The sequence below is a fragment of the Wyeomyia smithii genome, chromosome 3, assembly GCF_029784165.1.
Source record: "Wyeomyia smithii strain HCP4-BCI-WySm-NY-G18 chromosome 3, ASM2978416v1, whole genome shotgun sequence".
In the NCBI taxonomy this organism is placed as follows: domain Eukaryota; kingdom Metazoa; phylum Arthropoda; class Insecta; order Diptera; family Culicidae; genus Wyeomyia; species Wyeomyia smithii.
In genome coordinates this window covers 14,317,021-14,332,222 of record NC_073696.1, presented here as the reverse complement: position 1 = coordinate 14,332,222, position 15,202 = coordinate 14,317,021, and the positions used below count along the sequence as shown (strand labels likewise).

The 15,202-nt window shown below is 41.6% G+C and overlaps 2 protein-coding genes across 2 annotated transcripts; one reads left to right on the top strand and one right to left on the bottom strand.

The window, feature by feature from the left end:
- Positions 1-1,180: 1,180 nt before the first annotated feature.
- LOC129728147 (uncharacterized) lies at positions 1,181-4,693 on the top strand. The gene is made up of 4 exons (XM_055686563.1): positions 1,181-1,453; positions 1,514-1,948; positions 2,008-2,670; positions 3,156-4,693. The coding sequence occupies exons 1-4, from the start codon at positions 1,259-1,261 to the stop codon at positions 4,581-4,583; spliced, it is 2,721 nt and encodes a 906-aa protein (XP_055542538.1). The 5' UTR covers positions 1,181-1,258; the 3' UTR covers positions 4,584-4,693.
- LOC129733331 (uncharacterized) lies at positions 4,615-6,087 on the bottom strand. The gene has a single exon (XM_055695129.1). The coding sequence runs from the start codon at positions 5,984-5,986 to the stop codon at positions 4,745-4,747; it is 1,242 nt and encodes a 413-aa protein (XP_055551104.1). The 5' UTR covers positions 5,987-6,087; the 3' UTR covers positions 4,615-4,744.
- Positions 6,088-15,202: the final 9,115 nt, after the last annotated feature.

Below are 15,202 nucleotides of genomic sequence, written 5' to 3'. Positions count from 1 at the left end.
AACAGAATGACGTTGGTAACATAACTTCAGTTAATAAACCTTTTTCCACAAATCATACGTTCGGCAATGTTTTGTGATTATATAACTGCATTATGTATAGAACAGATTGTTGAAATTCGTCCTAACATTCATTATACAAATGTTTTTGGAAAAAGTTTCGTGCTGAAAATTATACTCGCTGTCGCATACGTCAGTCTGCGAGATTACGGCAGTAGAGCTGTCAATTTTTTTTTTTTGCTAACTCATGGGTTACTATGATTGATGATTAGTCAGCCTCAGTCAGCCTATACACCAGAGAGACGCCGAGACACTCACCGTTAAGGCAACTGTCAACATCTAACCGGGCGAGCTGTATAATTTTGCATTGCCGTTATCCGTTCGTTTTGATGTTGACAGTTGCCTTAACGGTGAGTGTCTTGTCACTTCTCCAATATACAGGTTCCCTATTGATGATGCATGAGTAGTTTCGTCAGTGCGATTAAAATCATGAAAATTAAATTTTTCATGAGTTTAAAATCGGCAATTTTTGTCCATTTTTTTTTTATTTTTTTGAGGAAAAAAAGTTCTATTGAAGATGAAGTTTTGTAAACAATAGACACAGGTGAAAATTAGAACATCATCTCTGGAGACTTGAAATCATTTTTTAGTTTGATCTTTTCTGACTCTAAAAAAAAATTGATCAAAAGAAACTAAAATTACTACAAATCGTTCGCGAAGTTGATAAAAGAAACAAAATGCGTTAAGTTAAAAATTATTTTCAATCTCAATAAAGTTCAACGATTTCGCAAACAATGATGAAAAAATTTGTTCGAAAATGTGTTGTAATTTTGTTTTGGGTAAAAATTTGGATCACACAATTAGACTAGAAAGCACGAAAAAATCGAAACTTTTATAAAAGTTATTAAGATAGACCGGTGTAGTCATTTTTTTCTAATTGCAGTTTCAGCAAAACATAATTTAGGCTTGATAACAACAAAACCCTAAAACCAACAAACGAACGTTCGAATTCCACAAGAGATTAAAACCATCAGCTAGCTCTCGCGTTTTCTTGCCGCTCCAGCATTTTTAAACAATCAGCTGCGAGTGTTTGTCAATATGTGTTTATTACACACGTTACTCAACGGCAATCAGTTAAATGATTTGAACACTCGCACAAAGTGGCGAGTGTTTGCCCCTGGTAACATGAGACTTTTAGTCACTAGCATCACCCCAAGTTGATCGGCTGCAGAAACAGTCAGCGGAGTTGGCTGGTAAAACAATGAGCTTTAAAACTGGCGAAGATAAACAGTCAACCAAATATTACGAGAACATTCTTAGCATCGAAGAGTGCCGTGAGGTAGTCAGAAAATCGCTCCAGTTGGACAATCCTAATGTTTTGGAGTTTAAATTAGAAAAAATACCCGGCCACATTGGATTTCTAGGAGAATATCTGGAGTTGGAAATAATTGTCGAAGTATGTACCACAAACCATGAGCATTTGCAATTACTAAACAAAGACTGTATCCCCGTTTAGGATAATGGAAGTCGCACCTCGAGTTATTATTTCCTCAAGGCACTTCCCATCGCCGACAGAAACCAACGCACAATGATGGAGGAGCTGGGCTTTTTTCGGAAAGAATCAAAGGTGTACTCGGAAATCTTGGTTGCTTTCGGTCACAACCAGGAACCGTGTAAATGGCGTCCCGATTGTTATCTCGTTCGCGATGATCTAATCGTGATGGAGGATTTGAAGAGACGATACGGTTTCAGTATGGTGCACCACAAGACCCCGCTTGATGGTAAACATTTGTACCTGGTCTTAGAGGCGATTGCGCAGATGCATGCCGTCTCTCTCAACTATGAGTTTAATGTTATTGGTGGCGGACGGAGGCTGGATGAAATGTATAGTGAGATTTTGTTCGAGACGGCAGTGAAGCACGATAACAAGTGGTTTATGGCGGGACTTAGTGTGAGTGGGGTGCGAGGGTTATGAAAACACAATAAAACGATAACGCAATATCATTTCAGTGCATCAAAGCTATGGCATTAAATGCCACGAAATACGGCAAAGATCCAGAGAAGAGGTTTCTGATGGAACAGGAGCTGGACAAGCATTTAAACCGAATATTTGATGTGGTTAAGCCGACTGATGCCTTTCAAAATGTTCTGGTGCATCGGGATATTTGGCATAACAATATTATGTTTCGGTATGAAACAAATCCTACTTCAAAAGAGTATCGGAACGATGCTGAAGTTCAGGCATGTGTCCTGCTTGACTTTCAAATCTGTCGCTATCTGCCCCCGGTAATTGACTTACTGCTATCTATATACCTTACAACTAGGAGATCGCAACGAGAGCAGTATTTCGATCACTACTGCGAGTTCTATTACAATAAAGTACGGCAAAAGCTGGAAGGCTTTGGGTTAAATCGAGAACAGGTGTTACCACAAGAACAGCTGCGAGACAGTCTAACTTATTATAAAATAATTGCGCACGTATTTTCCTGCATATATTTGGCACTAACGAATTTGCCGGAAAATGTACTCGATGACTTACACCGTGACGACCCGGACTACTATCATCAAGTTTGCAACGTCAACCGGGATGACTTTGTGCTGAAGTATTTAGGCGAGGACGACTTCTATCGCGAAACCATGCTTGAGTGCGTCGAAGAATTGTTGGAGTATTTTTTTAAATTTTAACGATCTAACAAACAAAAACAAGTTTGCTAGTGGTAACTGTTGTGGTTTGTTTTGTTGGTTTAATAACATCATATTGTAATTCGAATATTTCCGACGTTCAAATTTTTGAATTTGAGCTTTTTGCTTGCGTGACACAATTAATGTAAGATAAAACTCGATGCTTTATGAAGACCTAGAGAACCTCTTTTTGACAAAAGTTAGATGTTTTTCCAAAATGTGCAAGACTTTAAACATCCTGTTTGTTAGAAAAATTATACACTGTAAAAAGGAAAATTGTAAAAAAGCAATTATTTGAAAACGAAGAAAATAAATGATAATTTATGAGTCTCGTTTGATCACAAAATCTCAGTTAATTCAGAAAAAAACTGAGTGTCTGCCATCCAAACTTTTAAGACAAAGAATACATGTTAATCATACTCTTACTCTGCGTGGAAATTTTCCTCACCGGTGCGGTGAGATCAGCTATCTAGCAGACGTTATTATCTGCAGTTTGCCAAGTTTATCCGACTCAGCTGTTCGGGTACTGGATGTACGGTAGCACCATAAATTATTGCAATCTCTCCGCTTATGACCACAGGACAGGCATAGACAATAGTTGGCCCACTTCGATGCAAGTTGTCCAGTTGTGGGCGACATTTACAGCAACCATGTTGAGACCATCTGCGCTGGGGCTGACCGACGAGGATCTCCAGCTGATTGTGACGCGCTATCTAGGAAATAGAACAATTTTGATCCGAGATGCCTGGATTGAGGGTTTCGGTGGAAGTCCGGATGGATTTCTGGCAGATCATTTTGCGCTGAAAATTCAGGCTAAAGTTACAGGTGATAGACCAGAAAGCCAAGAGTTATCGTTCTTTTTGAAAATCATACCGAATGGGAATCCTGCTTTAGCCAAGTATTTATGTGAAATTGGAAGCTTTCGAAAGGAGGTCAATCTGTGCGAGAAAATCATTCCCAGGATTCAACAGCAAATCAAAAACAGGCAAATTGTTCCAAAGTATCTGTTGACTAAAGATGATAGACTGATCGTCATGGAGAATGTCAAGTTGAACGGATTTGATATACTAAAAGGTAATCGAGGGATGATGAATTACGCATATCTGACGAAAGCGTTAGAAGCATTGGCTTTCATGCACGCGGGATCAATTGTGCTTGAAGAGAGGGAAGGTAAATTACTGACGGAAATGTTCCCTGATGCACTGGAGGAAAACGCTTGGACTGGAGTAAAAGGAAGCAGCCGAACCAGAGATGTGGAAAACGTGATTGTTTTGTGGTGTGAGTTTATGAGAATCTCTGAGCGAGATTCCAATGTACTGGAAAAATATTTAGCGGCTCTACCAGGAACGATCCGAAGTCTGTACGACTATGTTAAACCGTCGAGTAAGTGGAGGAATGTGTTTAGTCACGGAGATCTGTGGAGTAATAATCTAATGTTCAAGACAACACCGACTGGAGAACCGTTGGATTGCATTTTAGTTGATTTTCAACTGTCTCGTTACACCCCACCGGCTTACGATATCAACTTGCTCTTTTCGCTCACAACAACCGAAGAGTTCAGAGTGGACAATATGGATTCATTGTTGGAGCATTATTTCACGATATTTCAGCATGTATTGGAATTGAATAATATCAAAAAATGCATCTTCACAAGGGAATCGTTCTTCGACAGCTGTCGCCACTATCGTATAGCCGGTCAAATCCACGGATGCATCATCGCTCCGGAAGTGTTGCTTCCCGAGCACTATCTGGAACAAGTATTCGCCTGCTCCGCCGATTGTGCTGGATTTATGCCCCAACCAAAGATCAACATCTGCTTGAGTGCATTTAGAACTAACGAGCAGTATCGTCAAAGGATGTTTGAAATCGTACAGGAGCTCCTACCACAGGATGATGATAATTGAAATAATTTGAATTGAATATAAAAAATAAACATATTTTTCTAATTTTAGTATCATTTTATTCAAATAAAACTAAATGGACTCGTCGGTCACCAATATGAAAAGTAGTTTAACAGCCTATGAAAAAAAAATCCAAGAATACTTTTGCAGCAACATCTTTACAGCTACAGCGCTTCAATCAAGTCCCTAATTATGCCGGTAATTCTACCTCTGTAGGTGGCATCTGTTTCTAATACTCCCAAACACATACGAATCTTATCCGCACCACTGAAATTGGCATATTCCTCCGGGGATGAGAACACTTTGTCCACACAGTTCCGCGGCAGTAGGGTCACATGATTCATCAGAAAGTTATCGATCAGTCCGGATGTCCGATGCCTACGGCAGGATTCCAAAAACTCAGTCCGGGAAAATATTTCTCCTGGTGATAGACAATGTTTGATCAATTCCCTGCAGACTGCTTCGTAGTAGAAGTTGATCAGCTCATTGTAGCTTCGCTTCCGGAACTCACCCGTAGTAGTCAGGGTAATCAGCATGTTTACATCGTAAGCAGGCGGTGCGTAGCGGGCAAACTGATAATCGACTATCAGGCAGTCAACGGGGAGGCCATCATCTGAGTATTTAAACATCAGGTTACTACCCCACAGGTCACCGTGACAGGCAACGTTTCGGTAGATCGGGGATGGCTTTACCAGGTCATAAATTTGCAGAACGAAGTCTGGCAGCTTCAGTAGAATTTCACTAAGTTTCGGGTTATCTTTCTCTATAACTTCGACTAGCTCAGCTAATACTTCGATAGCATTCTCCAGCTCGTTAACACGAGGATTGTCATCTTTCAGAATCCAGCAGTTTTCATCCAACAACTTGGGAAACATTTGCTCGAGTGTTTTACCGGTTTTCGTTTCCAGCGTGAGTGAAGCACAGTGAAATTTGGCCAGTGCACCAAGCGCTTGCTGCAGGTGCGCCTTATCAAATATTCCACTCGCAGTATTGATTATTGTTCGAAAACCTTCCAGATTTAGATTTTCAAACACCAGCAATCGGTCATCTTTCGAGAGATAAACTTTCGGTGCGAATCTAGCGTATTGTGATAAATTTGGAAACATAACATCGTAGAGACGAACTTCTTTCCGAAAAGTTCCAATCGCATTCAAATATTTGGTCAGCTCCGGTATGCTATCAGGAAGCAATTTTAGGAAGACTTCTACAGTTTCTGGTTGGGTTGCGTTTTCAAGCGTAGTTTCGAGTTCCAGAATGAAATGATCACCAAGATATCCGACGCGACTTGTGCTAAAGGGTCTAGCTTTACATGAGTTGATTTTGAATTTTAATTTCGGATTGTTGTAATAGCGCTGAATGATGCGTTCAAGATCGTCACAGCTTAAGTTAAACTTTTCTAAATTCATTGCAATGTTTATGTTAAAGCAACCACTTTCGTGCGGGTTTGTTTCACCGCGACAAACTAACTGAGAGACTAGAGGGAATGGAAGGAGAGACGTGTAAATATGCTGACTGGTGGCTCGCAGTTCGTGTGGCTCAATTGATAACGAAACAACTACCAGCAAAGACCAGATTGGTTGAAATAATCAACATCTGACGCGTGCGACAGGATGATTTGGGACAAATACTGGCACATCACAAGCAAAACAATATTTTTTGCATTGTGGGGTAACGAATCTGAAGAAGCATTGAAAAATGATACAATGGATCAAAGTTATCTACACCATATTTTTGAAATCATTCATTTGATCAATCAATTCTCTCTTTTCCACCTTTTATTGCAAAAACAACGCCAACAGATAACTTTTCAAATGAGTGCGGTAGATCACAAGATCAAGCTGAAGTAGCGTCGTTGTCAAGGCGGTTGTTGAGTAAACAAACCTTTGTTTACAAATGAGCCGTTGAGAGCAAAAGTGGTACATGTGCCATTCAATAAATTTTTCAGAAGACGCGATAAACGAAAACACTTCAATAGTAAATTATTTTCAACAATTTCCAACATAAGTGTAAGCATGAAGGATGCATTATAGCTTTCTAATCTTAGGACGTAGAACATTTATGTCTTCAGCAGAGTTGTCCAAGTGATTGAGTACTATAGAATGATGATCTGTTTGTTAAGGAATTCTGTCTCTTCGTGGTGCTAGTGTATATGTATTTGTTAACAGCATACGAATTGATACTGAAATAGGTAAAATGCTTTCTGTTACAAAATAGTCACGGGTACACAAGCGCCACGTAATGAGAAAATCCAAAGCAGACAGATCTTCATTTGAAAGTACTCAGTCACTTGACCAACTTTTCTGAAGACATGATTGTTTTATATCTTAAGATCCTCGACTTACAATTCATCTTACATGCACAGATTGAGGGTGCCACTTTTGCTCTCAACGAAATGGTGATTATGTTCATTACCAAAAATTGTGTTGGCTACAACTTTGGTTTAGGTTATCAGGTTATCAGAGGTTATCTATTGCCGTCTGCATCAATTTATGCAACAAACCCAAAAAGTGTAAAAATGGCACATGTACCACTTTTACTCTCAACGGCTCAAATATCAATTAGATTCGTCTGTGCAATGGTATCAGGCTGACAATAAAAAAAACTGAAGCGACAGTTTTAAAAGAAAAATAGGACGTTTTAAATTTGCGTTTCCCGATAATTCTTTCAAAAGTCCCTGTACGTCTTGCATTCACGTTGATTGCCAGTAATACACAAGGTCTTGAACATTTGTGTCACTGAATCCCGTATATCCATGCTTGACGCAAGGAATGTTCTATGGATCATTGCACGCTGACGTCACAAAAAGAAGAAGAAAGAGATTTGACAGTTGTCGCGGATTTTTTTACATAGTAAAATTTTCGACTCGAATAAAAGTGCGGAAGTGTCTTGTTAAAAATTGCGCTTCCAAGATAAACCAAAAAAATGCAGTAACCAAAAGATTACAAAGGGGCAGAGGCGGAGAGTTTTCCCATTTTTTGTCGTACTCATATCATTTATTTTCACTCCTATCACTAAACAAGGAATGAAAAAATAACACCTTGTGAACACACCTGTGGGAAGAGTCAGAAAAGTGAGGTTATTTTTCGTGTGCAATAATCTATAGGCCCAAACACAATGGATACGTTTGCGTTGCGTTGACGTTCATTTGACAGAAAGTATATGGGCTAACTGTCAAATTGCCGCAAACGCAGCCGCAACGTATGCATTGTGTTTGGGTCGTATGTCGCATGTTTACATGGTAAAGCGTCATATATATGTTTTACAAAGAGAGGAGGCATCAGTAATATTTGGACATCCTTTAACAAAACTATATTTTTGAGGCAATGCAGTAATTTGAAAGAAATTTACAAAAAGTTGAAGATAGTAATTTCTTAAAATAAGTTAGGGAATACACTCGATTGGGGTTGATCAATTCGATTATCTGAACCGGTAAACTGCAGTAATAATTCTCTCTCCTTTTTTTTAAATCGTTGGTTTCTGTTTCGGGTGATGTTTAGCCAGGTTAGTTTATTGTGTTAAAATTGGAAGTCACCACCTTGGATTTCAGAATGGTATCTCAGATAGATTTTAACCTCTGTTCATAATCACGACTACGGCTGTACCCATGATATTTTTTATTTGGTCATTTTAGGCTGTTTGCCGGAATTGAAAACTCAATTTCATCCACGACACTACAAAAGATATTATAAAAAATAATAATAAAAAAATAATAATAAATAATAAATCGCATGCATTCAAATTTGGTTTAGGTCTATTTATCGCATGATTCATGTTTTACCTTTTCCTAAGGTAGTTTTAATATATAATAAATCTAATCAGGCTCAATTAGAATGGAAAAAATTTGATTGTTTCATGGAAATGGAGCTGCGTTTCAGCCAAATGAAACCTGCTTCTGTTCCATGTTTATAGAAAACTGTTGAAATTAAAAACATAAGGTCGTTCTTAAAAAGACTGTTGGTTTTATTTTTTCTCGTTTTCTGGGGCCATAGTGACAACAGATATCGACAGGTACTCCAGCACCAACGCGCATGATTTCCATTACACAGAAAGCGATAAATTCGATCACCGCGAACTAAAACCCAGCACGAGATGAACGGGGCTTTAGCTTCCCCTTGACTTTGGCTCCTTTGGTTGGTAAACGGCTGGGCAGTGCGTACCAGCAGTACACCCGTACTAGTTGGCATAAAATAGACCCCAGTGTGATCCAAAGCATAATGCCCAGCAACTCCTATCCCTACCTCCACGTGGAACCGACTGGGATACGAGCAACCAAGGGAAGATCGGTGAACCGGTGGGAACTTGGTCGTATGCTGACAGGGAAGGGGGAGCTGCTCTCCTAGGAGGGCAGCTTGTCCGAGCGTCTGTTCCCCATGTTAGGGGCGGCTCAAACAGCGTCTGATCCGGAGCGGACGGCTGAATTATGAAATGCGGCGTCTCGCCAGCTACACCCAAGACGGCAGCCTCGTCGCGAGACTAGGCATCCGCAGCCCTAGTAAGGCAGCATGCCGAAACATTAAAATACTACGAACAATCAAGAATTGAATACGGACCGGAACAATTGGCAACGACCTAGGCGACGAAATAAGGACGACGATTGGAAGCTCGGTACATGGAACTGTAGATCGCTGAACGCCCCGGGTGGCGACCGGATTCTGCTTGATCAGCTAGAACCCCGCCACTCCGACATCGTTGCGCTCCAGGAGCTTTGCCGGAAAGGAGAGAAGGTACGGAGGATTTGTGGCCGCAAGGCACAGTACTACCAGAGCGGCGGCACAACCAATGAGCTGGGTACCGGCTTTATAGTGCTGGGCAGGATGCAGAGTCGTGTGATCAAGTGGCAGGCGATCAGCGACAGGTTTGTTGAGAATAAAAGGCCGGTTCTACAACTACACTATCCTCAATGTGCACTGCCCTCACGAAGAAAGACCCGATGTAGAGAAAGAAGAGTTCTACGCACAGCTGGAGAAACTCTACGATAGCTGCTCGCGTAGAGACATCAAGATCGTCATCGGGGACATGAACGCGCAGATCGGTAGGGAAGAAATGTACAAGCCGGTGATCGGCCAACATAGCCTGCACACCGTGACGAACGACAACGGCCAGCGATGCGTCAACTTCGCAGCTTCCCGAGGACTGGCAGTCCGAAGTACCTTCTTTCCCCGTAAGGACATCCACAAAACCACCTGGAGATCACCTGACCAACGTATAGCAAATCAAATTGGCTATGTTCTCATCGACGGCCGGTTCTTCTCTGACATTACAAACGTACGTACCTATCGCGGTGCGGATATTGGCTCGGACCACTACCTAGTTGCGGTATCATTGCGCTCAAAACTGTCGACCGTATATCACGCGCGACATCGCCGAACCCCGCGGCTCAACATTAAGCAGCTCCGGAACTCCCAGGCTGCGGAGGAATACGCGCAACAGCTTGAAGCGGTGCTACCCACAACGGAGGGGCTGGGCGCATTGCCTCTCGAAGACGGTTGGTGCAGCATTCGCACAGCTATCGTGGAGACCGCAACGGCGACACTAGGAGTGGAAGCACCGAGTGGCAGAAACGACTGGTATGACGGGGAGTGCGAGGCAGCGGTGAATGAGAAGAACCGGACCTGGGCGATATAACTGGGCAGGTCAACGAGAGAGAACAAGGCCAATTACAAACGGGCACAGAACGACATGACCACGGTTCTCAGACGAAAGAAGCGCCAGCAAGAGGATCGTGAGCATGAGGAGCTGGAGCAGCTATACCGTGCCAGTGAAACGCGGAAATTCTATGAGAAGGTAAACCAGTCCCGCAGAGGCTATGTGCCGCAAGCCGACATGTGCAACGACGCGGATGGGAACCTTCTCACGGATGCCAGCGAGGTGGTCGACAGGTGGAAGGAGTACTTCGATGGACACCTGAATGGCGAAACAGCAAACAGAAGCGGAGCAGGAACTGACCTAGGAGCACCAGCAGCGGATGACCGAGTACCAGCTCCCGATATTCACGAAGTCCTTTGTGAGATCGGGAAGCTGAAAAACAATAAAGCCTCATGCAAAGACGGACTGCCGAGCGAGCTCTTGAAACATGGAAGCGAGGCGCTGGCTAGAGTGCTGCACTGGGTCATTTCCAGGATTTGGGAGGAGGAAAAACTGCCAGACGAATGGATGGAGGGAGTTATCTGTCCCATCTACAAGAAGGGCGACAAGCTGGAGTGCCGCAACTACCGTGGCATCTCGCTTATCAATGCCTCCTACAAAATACTCTCACAGATCCTGTTCCGCCGTCTATCACCTTCAACCAGGAGGTTCGTTGGCCAGTACCAAGCGGGTTTCATGGGAGCCCGTGCCACCACGGACCAGATCTTCTCAATCCGACAGATCTTACAGAAATGTCGCGAGTACAACGTGCCCACACATCACATCTTCATTGACTTCACGGCGGCCTATGATACAGTCGATCGAGAACAGCTATGGCAGATCATGCACGACAACGGATTTCCGGATAAACTGACTCGATTGATCAGAGCTACCATGGCGCAAGTGATGTGCTTCGTGCGTGTTTCGGGGATACTCTCGAGTCCCTTTGAATCGCGCAGAGGGTTGAGACAAGGTGATGGACTTTCCTGTTTGCTGTTTAACATCGCCCTTGAGGGTGTGATCCGGAGGGCGGGCATCGACACGAAGGGCACAATTTTCACAAGGTCTGTTCAGCTTCTGGGATTCGCGGATGACTTCGACATCATATCACGTAACTTTGCGACGGCGGAGGAAACTTACGCCCGACTGAAAGCCGAAGCTGGACGGATCGGATTGCGGATAAATGCGTCGAAAACAAAATACATGCGAGCGAGAGGCTCCAAGGAGAACAACATCAGCCTCCCAACTCAAGTCTCTGTGGACGGTGAGAGCTTGAGGTGGTCGATGAGTTCGTGTATTTGGGGTCACTGGTGACCGCCGACAATAACACCAGCAAAGAGATCCAGAGACGCATCCAGACAGGAAATCGTGCCTACTTTTCACTCCGGAAAACACTTCGATCGAATCGAGTGCGACGACGCACGAAGTTGACGCTGTACAAAACCCTGATAAGACCGGTAGTCCTCTATGGGATCGAGACGACAACGCTTCTCGCGGAGGACCTTAACGCTCTTGGAGTTTTTGAACGGCAGATGCTACGGACTATCTACGGTGGAGTACAGACGGACGACGGAGAATGGCGACGGCGCATGAACCACGAACTGCACGCGCTGCTTGGAGAGAATCCCATTGCACACCTGGCGAAAGTTAATAGGTTGCGGTGGGCCGGTCATGTCGTAAGGATGCCGGACGGCAACCCTGTGAAATCACTTCTCTTCAGCAACCCTGCCGGCAACAGAAATTGAGGGGCGCAGCGTGCACGATGGCTCGACCAGATCGAAGGAGACTTGCGGGTGATGAGACGCCTGGGGAACTGGCGAAACACAGCCCAAAACCGAGCAACATGGCGACAAATTCTTGATACAGCACGAGCCACCACGGCTCTCGTCTGATTGGTTAGGTAAGGTATGACTTTGGCTCCTTTGCCACGATCAGACAATGTAACTTGCACTTGTTCGTCAACTGTATACCATTAACAAGCATATCGTTGAAAGTGAAGAAAAACATTAGAGGAAGAAGAAGTTTCATTGTAAGAAGAGCTAAAGGGTGTCCCACATCAAATTGCATCACGGAAAAAACGCTGTCGAAAAATAATCTAGTTGACCGGTCCTTTTCGAACTTTCAGACAATAAAATATGACCCGTTAGCAAGTCTTTGGCATATTTATTTCATTCAACTTCAATGCCATAACCGTACACTAGCACCTTAGGCTTAACTTCACTTATTTGGTTTTGTACAACATCTAACTTTTTCTGTACGGAAACCCACTTTTTCTTCATGGCCTCCTCAAATTTGACCTTCTTGGAATGCTTCAGTAATGCCTTCTCCATTATGGCCCAGTATTTTTCAATAGGCTTTAGTTCCGGTGCGTTGGGTACGAAAGTGACCCCGTTAGCTTCGTATCACGCCAAGACATAACTGCGACCTGAAAATCGTAGATCCCTCGTGTTGCTTTAACAAAGGACATAGACGCTTCTGTGGACAACCCTTGAGGTAAATTCAGTGCGCAACTAAGTTCTTGCTATACAGACCCTTGTTCGATTTTGGCAACACGTCCATATTTAAATTTTTTATGATGCCTAACGGACTAAAGAGAAAATTCAATAGGGAATCCGAACAGTGTTGTCCGATGCCTACCGGACTAAAGCGGAAATGCACTTCAACGCTTGGATGGTTGCTGGTGGCAACACGTCCAAAGTTGTTATGTTACCAAAATTGAACCGTGCCAAAACCGAACGAGGGCTATATCTGGGTGATCTAGGTGATCGAAATTATTTTGACCCAGAAAGACTGAAAAATCTATACTAAGCGTCTTAGCAGACTGATTTAAGAAATCAGAAGAAATAATTATAAATAAAATAAATATAGACATTCAGTGTTGTAAAAGATTTCCGAAATGGAGCATGCTTCTTTTTATCAACAATGGCTTGAATGATACTTTCCTTATAGCCATTAAGTTTGACAATTTCTATACCCTGAACAAAGCTGGAATTTATAAAATTGCATGCAGTCACTGTGATATGGTTTACATTGGACAAACTAAACGTAACCTAGGGATACGTTTCAAAGAACATTTCGCAGAAGTCACAAAAGCAAGTAAAGTTCCAAAAAATGCCCCACCACACCTTTTCAAATCAAAAGTGGCTGAACATATTTTTAACGAGGAACATCCACTAACTTCGGATAACATTCACCTGCTCCGCCCCGTTAATAATTTATGGAAATTAGATGTAGCGGAAAGTTTAGAAATTTATAAACAACACTCATCCACGCTTCTCAACAGAGACGCAGGTAACCACCCCTTATGGCTATCCAATCTTTTTCCCAAAAACCCCAGACATGGTACGGTAAACAACCGACCGCATGATTCCCTATTTAACTTCAACTAAGAGGACTAAATTTTCATTTACATATTACCAAAGTTGAAAATCATTTTAATCTTACTGAAATGAAAATGAATATTAGTGTCAGTAACTTGTATTGAACATTTGAATTACGTTGAGCTCAGAAGCAATATTCAATATTCAATTTCTGGGATTTGACAAGCAACCGACTGACCTAGACCAGTTCATATATAATCACAGTAGCCATAATACCATTTGATTCATATAATTTATTTAAATTGTATCAACTAAATTATTACGTTTAATACCTTTATACTAATAAATGATATTTCTCGTAAATAATTTGATCTTAAGCCCTATTTAGAGTTCCAAGCGAAGTGAAAATCTCATACAAAATGTTCATTTTTTCACGTTACAGCCAATTTTCACATCGTTCGGAGTGTAAACTCGTGAATTTCGCTTCACTTGAACTGTAAACTTTCACTTGTCAAATTTTTCACTTCGCTTGGAACTGTAAACTATGCTCAAACCCTTTATAAGGCCGTGAAAACTACGCAGGAAATCGACATAAACTTTAATAAAACGTATTCCTTACAGCAGGAACAACACAAATGTACCATTAATAAAAATTTACTATTGAATCAATTGAAAAAATTGGTTGCCACTGCCCGATAACCCCAAAAACATTGGTTGCAATATAGTTGCCACTGCCCGTTAACCCCAAAAATGATGGAAGCAATTTTTTGCAGCTGCATTGTAAGCTTGATTTTTTGAAATTATAAGAAATGAAAAATCATAGTAATTAGAATGTAACAGTAGGACTTTATTTATTTTGCATGGAAAAGATCGAAGTAAAGGTATCCAAAAAAATTAGAAAGAAATTTGAAATCTGTCGTCCAATACACCATGTATTTTAACAAAAAACTGCATAGTCTAACACAGCAGGTCCTGAATAAAAAGTTCCTGGTGAAAAATTTACCAATTTGTTGGATTTTCATCAAATTAAAAATGAATTTCCTAAAGACGGTCTAAAATCGCGGTTTGTTCACATAAAAATGATCCCAAAAACAATATAGTACACTTCAAGCAGTCCTAGAAAAAACTGAAGTGTTCTAAAACACATTTAGAAGTCATTGGTTAAGCCAAATTTAAAAACAATATTCTTAGTGCAGCGAAAAAAAATAAATGTGGTTGGTGGCAATATAGTTACCACTGCCTTATAAAAAGTTAATCACAAACTTATTGAGCGAATTCATGAACAGTTGATAATTCACAGCGACTGTGTAATTTCATCATCTTTGAATAAGCCGTGCTCATATGCTTTAAAAGGATGATCTGTACGGAAATGCCGGATGATATTCTCGATGTCCATTGGATGACATCGTTATAACGAGAAGAGCTTCCAGTAGGTATTGTGAAATTGAAAAAAGGTTTGTACATGCACTTCGAATTCCTTATTATTAGTTGTCACCTTTTCCTAACGCCTACTGGTTCTCTGGAAGAGGTCTAATATTGAAAATTTTTCCCTACATACCCTAAAAATACATTCAAATGAACGAAATAGTACCTACTAACAATCATACCTTTCAATACACTAGCTCAAATAACTAGATTTTTATTCTAAAGCGTTGCAAGTTCGAGATTGTTCGAAGT

Coding starts and splice junctions, on each gene's coding strand:
- LOC129728147 (XM_055686563.1), top strand. CDS start 1,259: ATGAGCTTTAAAACTGGCGAAGATAAACAGTCAACCAAATATTACGAG. Junction 1,454..1,513: donor AGTTGGAAATAATTGTCGAA/GTATGTACCACA, acceptor ATCCCCGTTTAG/GATAATGGAAGTCGCACCTC. Junction 2,671..3,155: donor AAGAATTGTTGGAGTATTTT/TTTAAATTTTAA, acceptor GCTATCTAGCAG/ACGTTATTATCTGCAGTTTG.
- LOC129733331 (XM_055695129.1), bottom strand. CDS start 5,986: ATGAATTTAGAAAAGTTTAACTTAAGCTGTGACGATCTTGAACGCATC.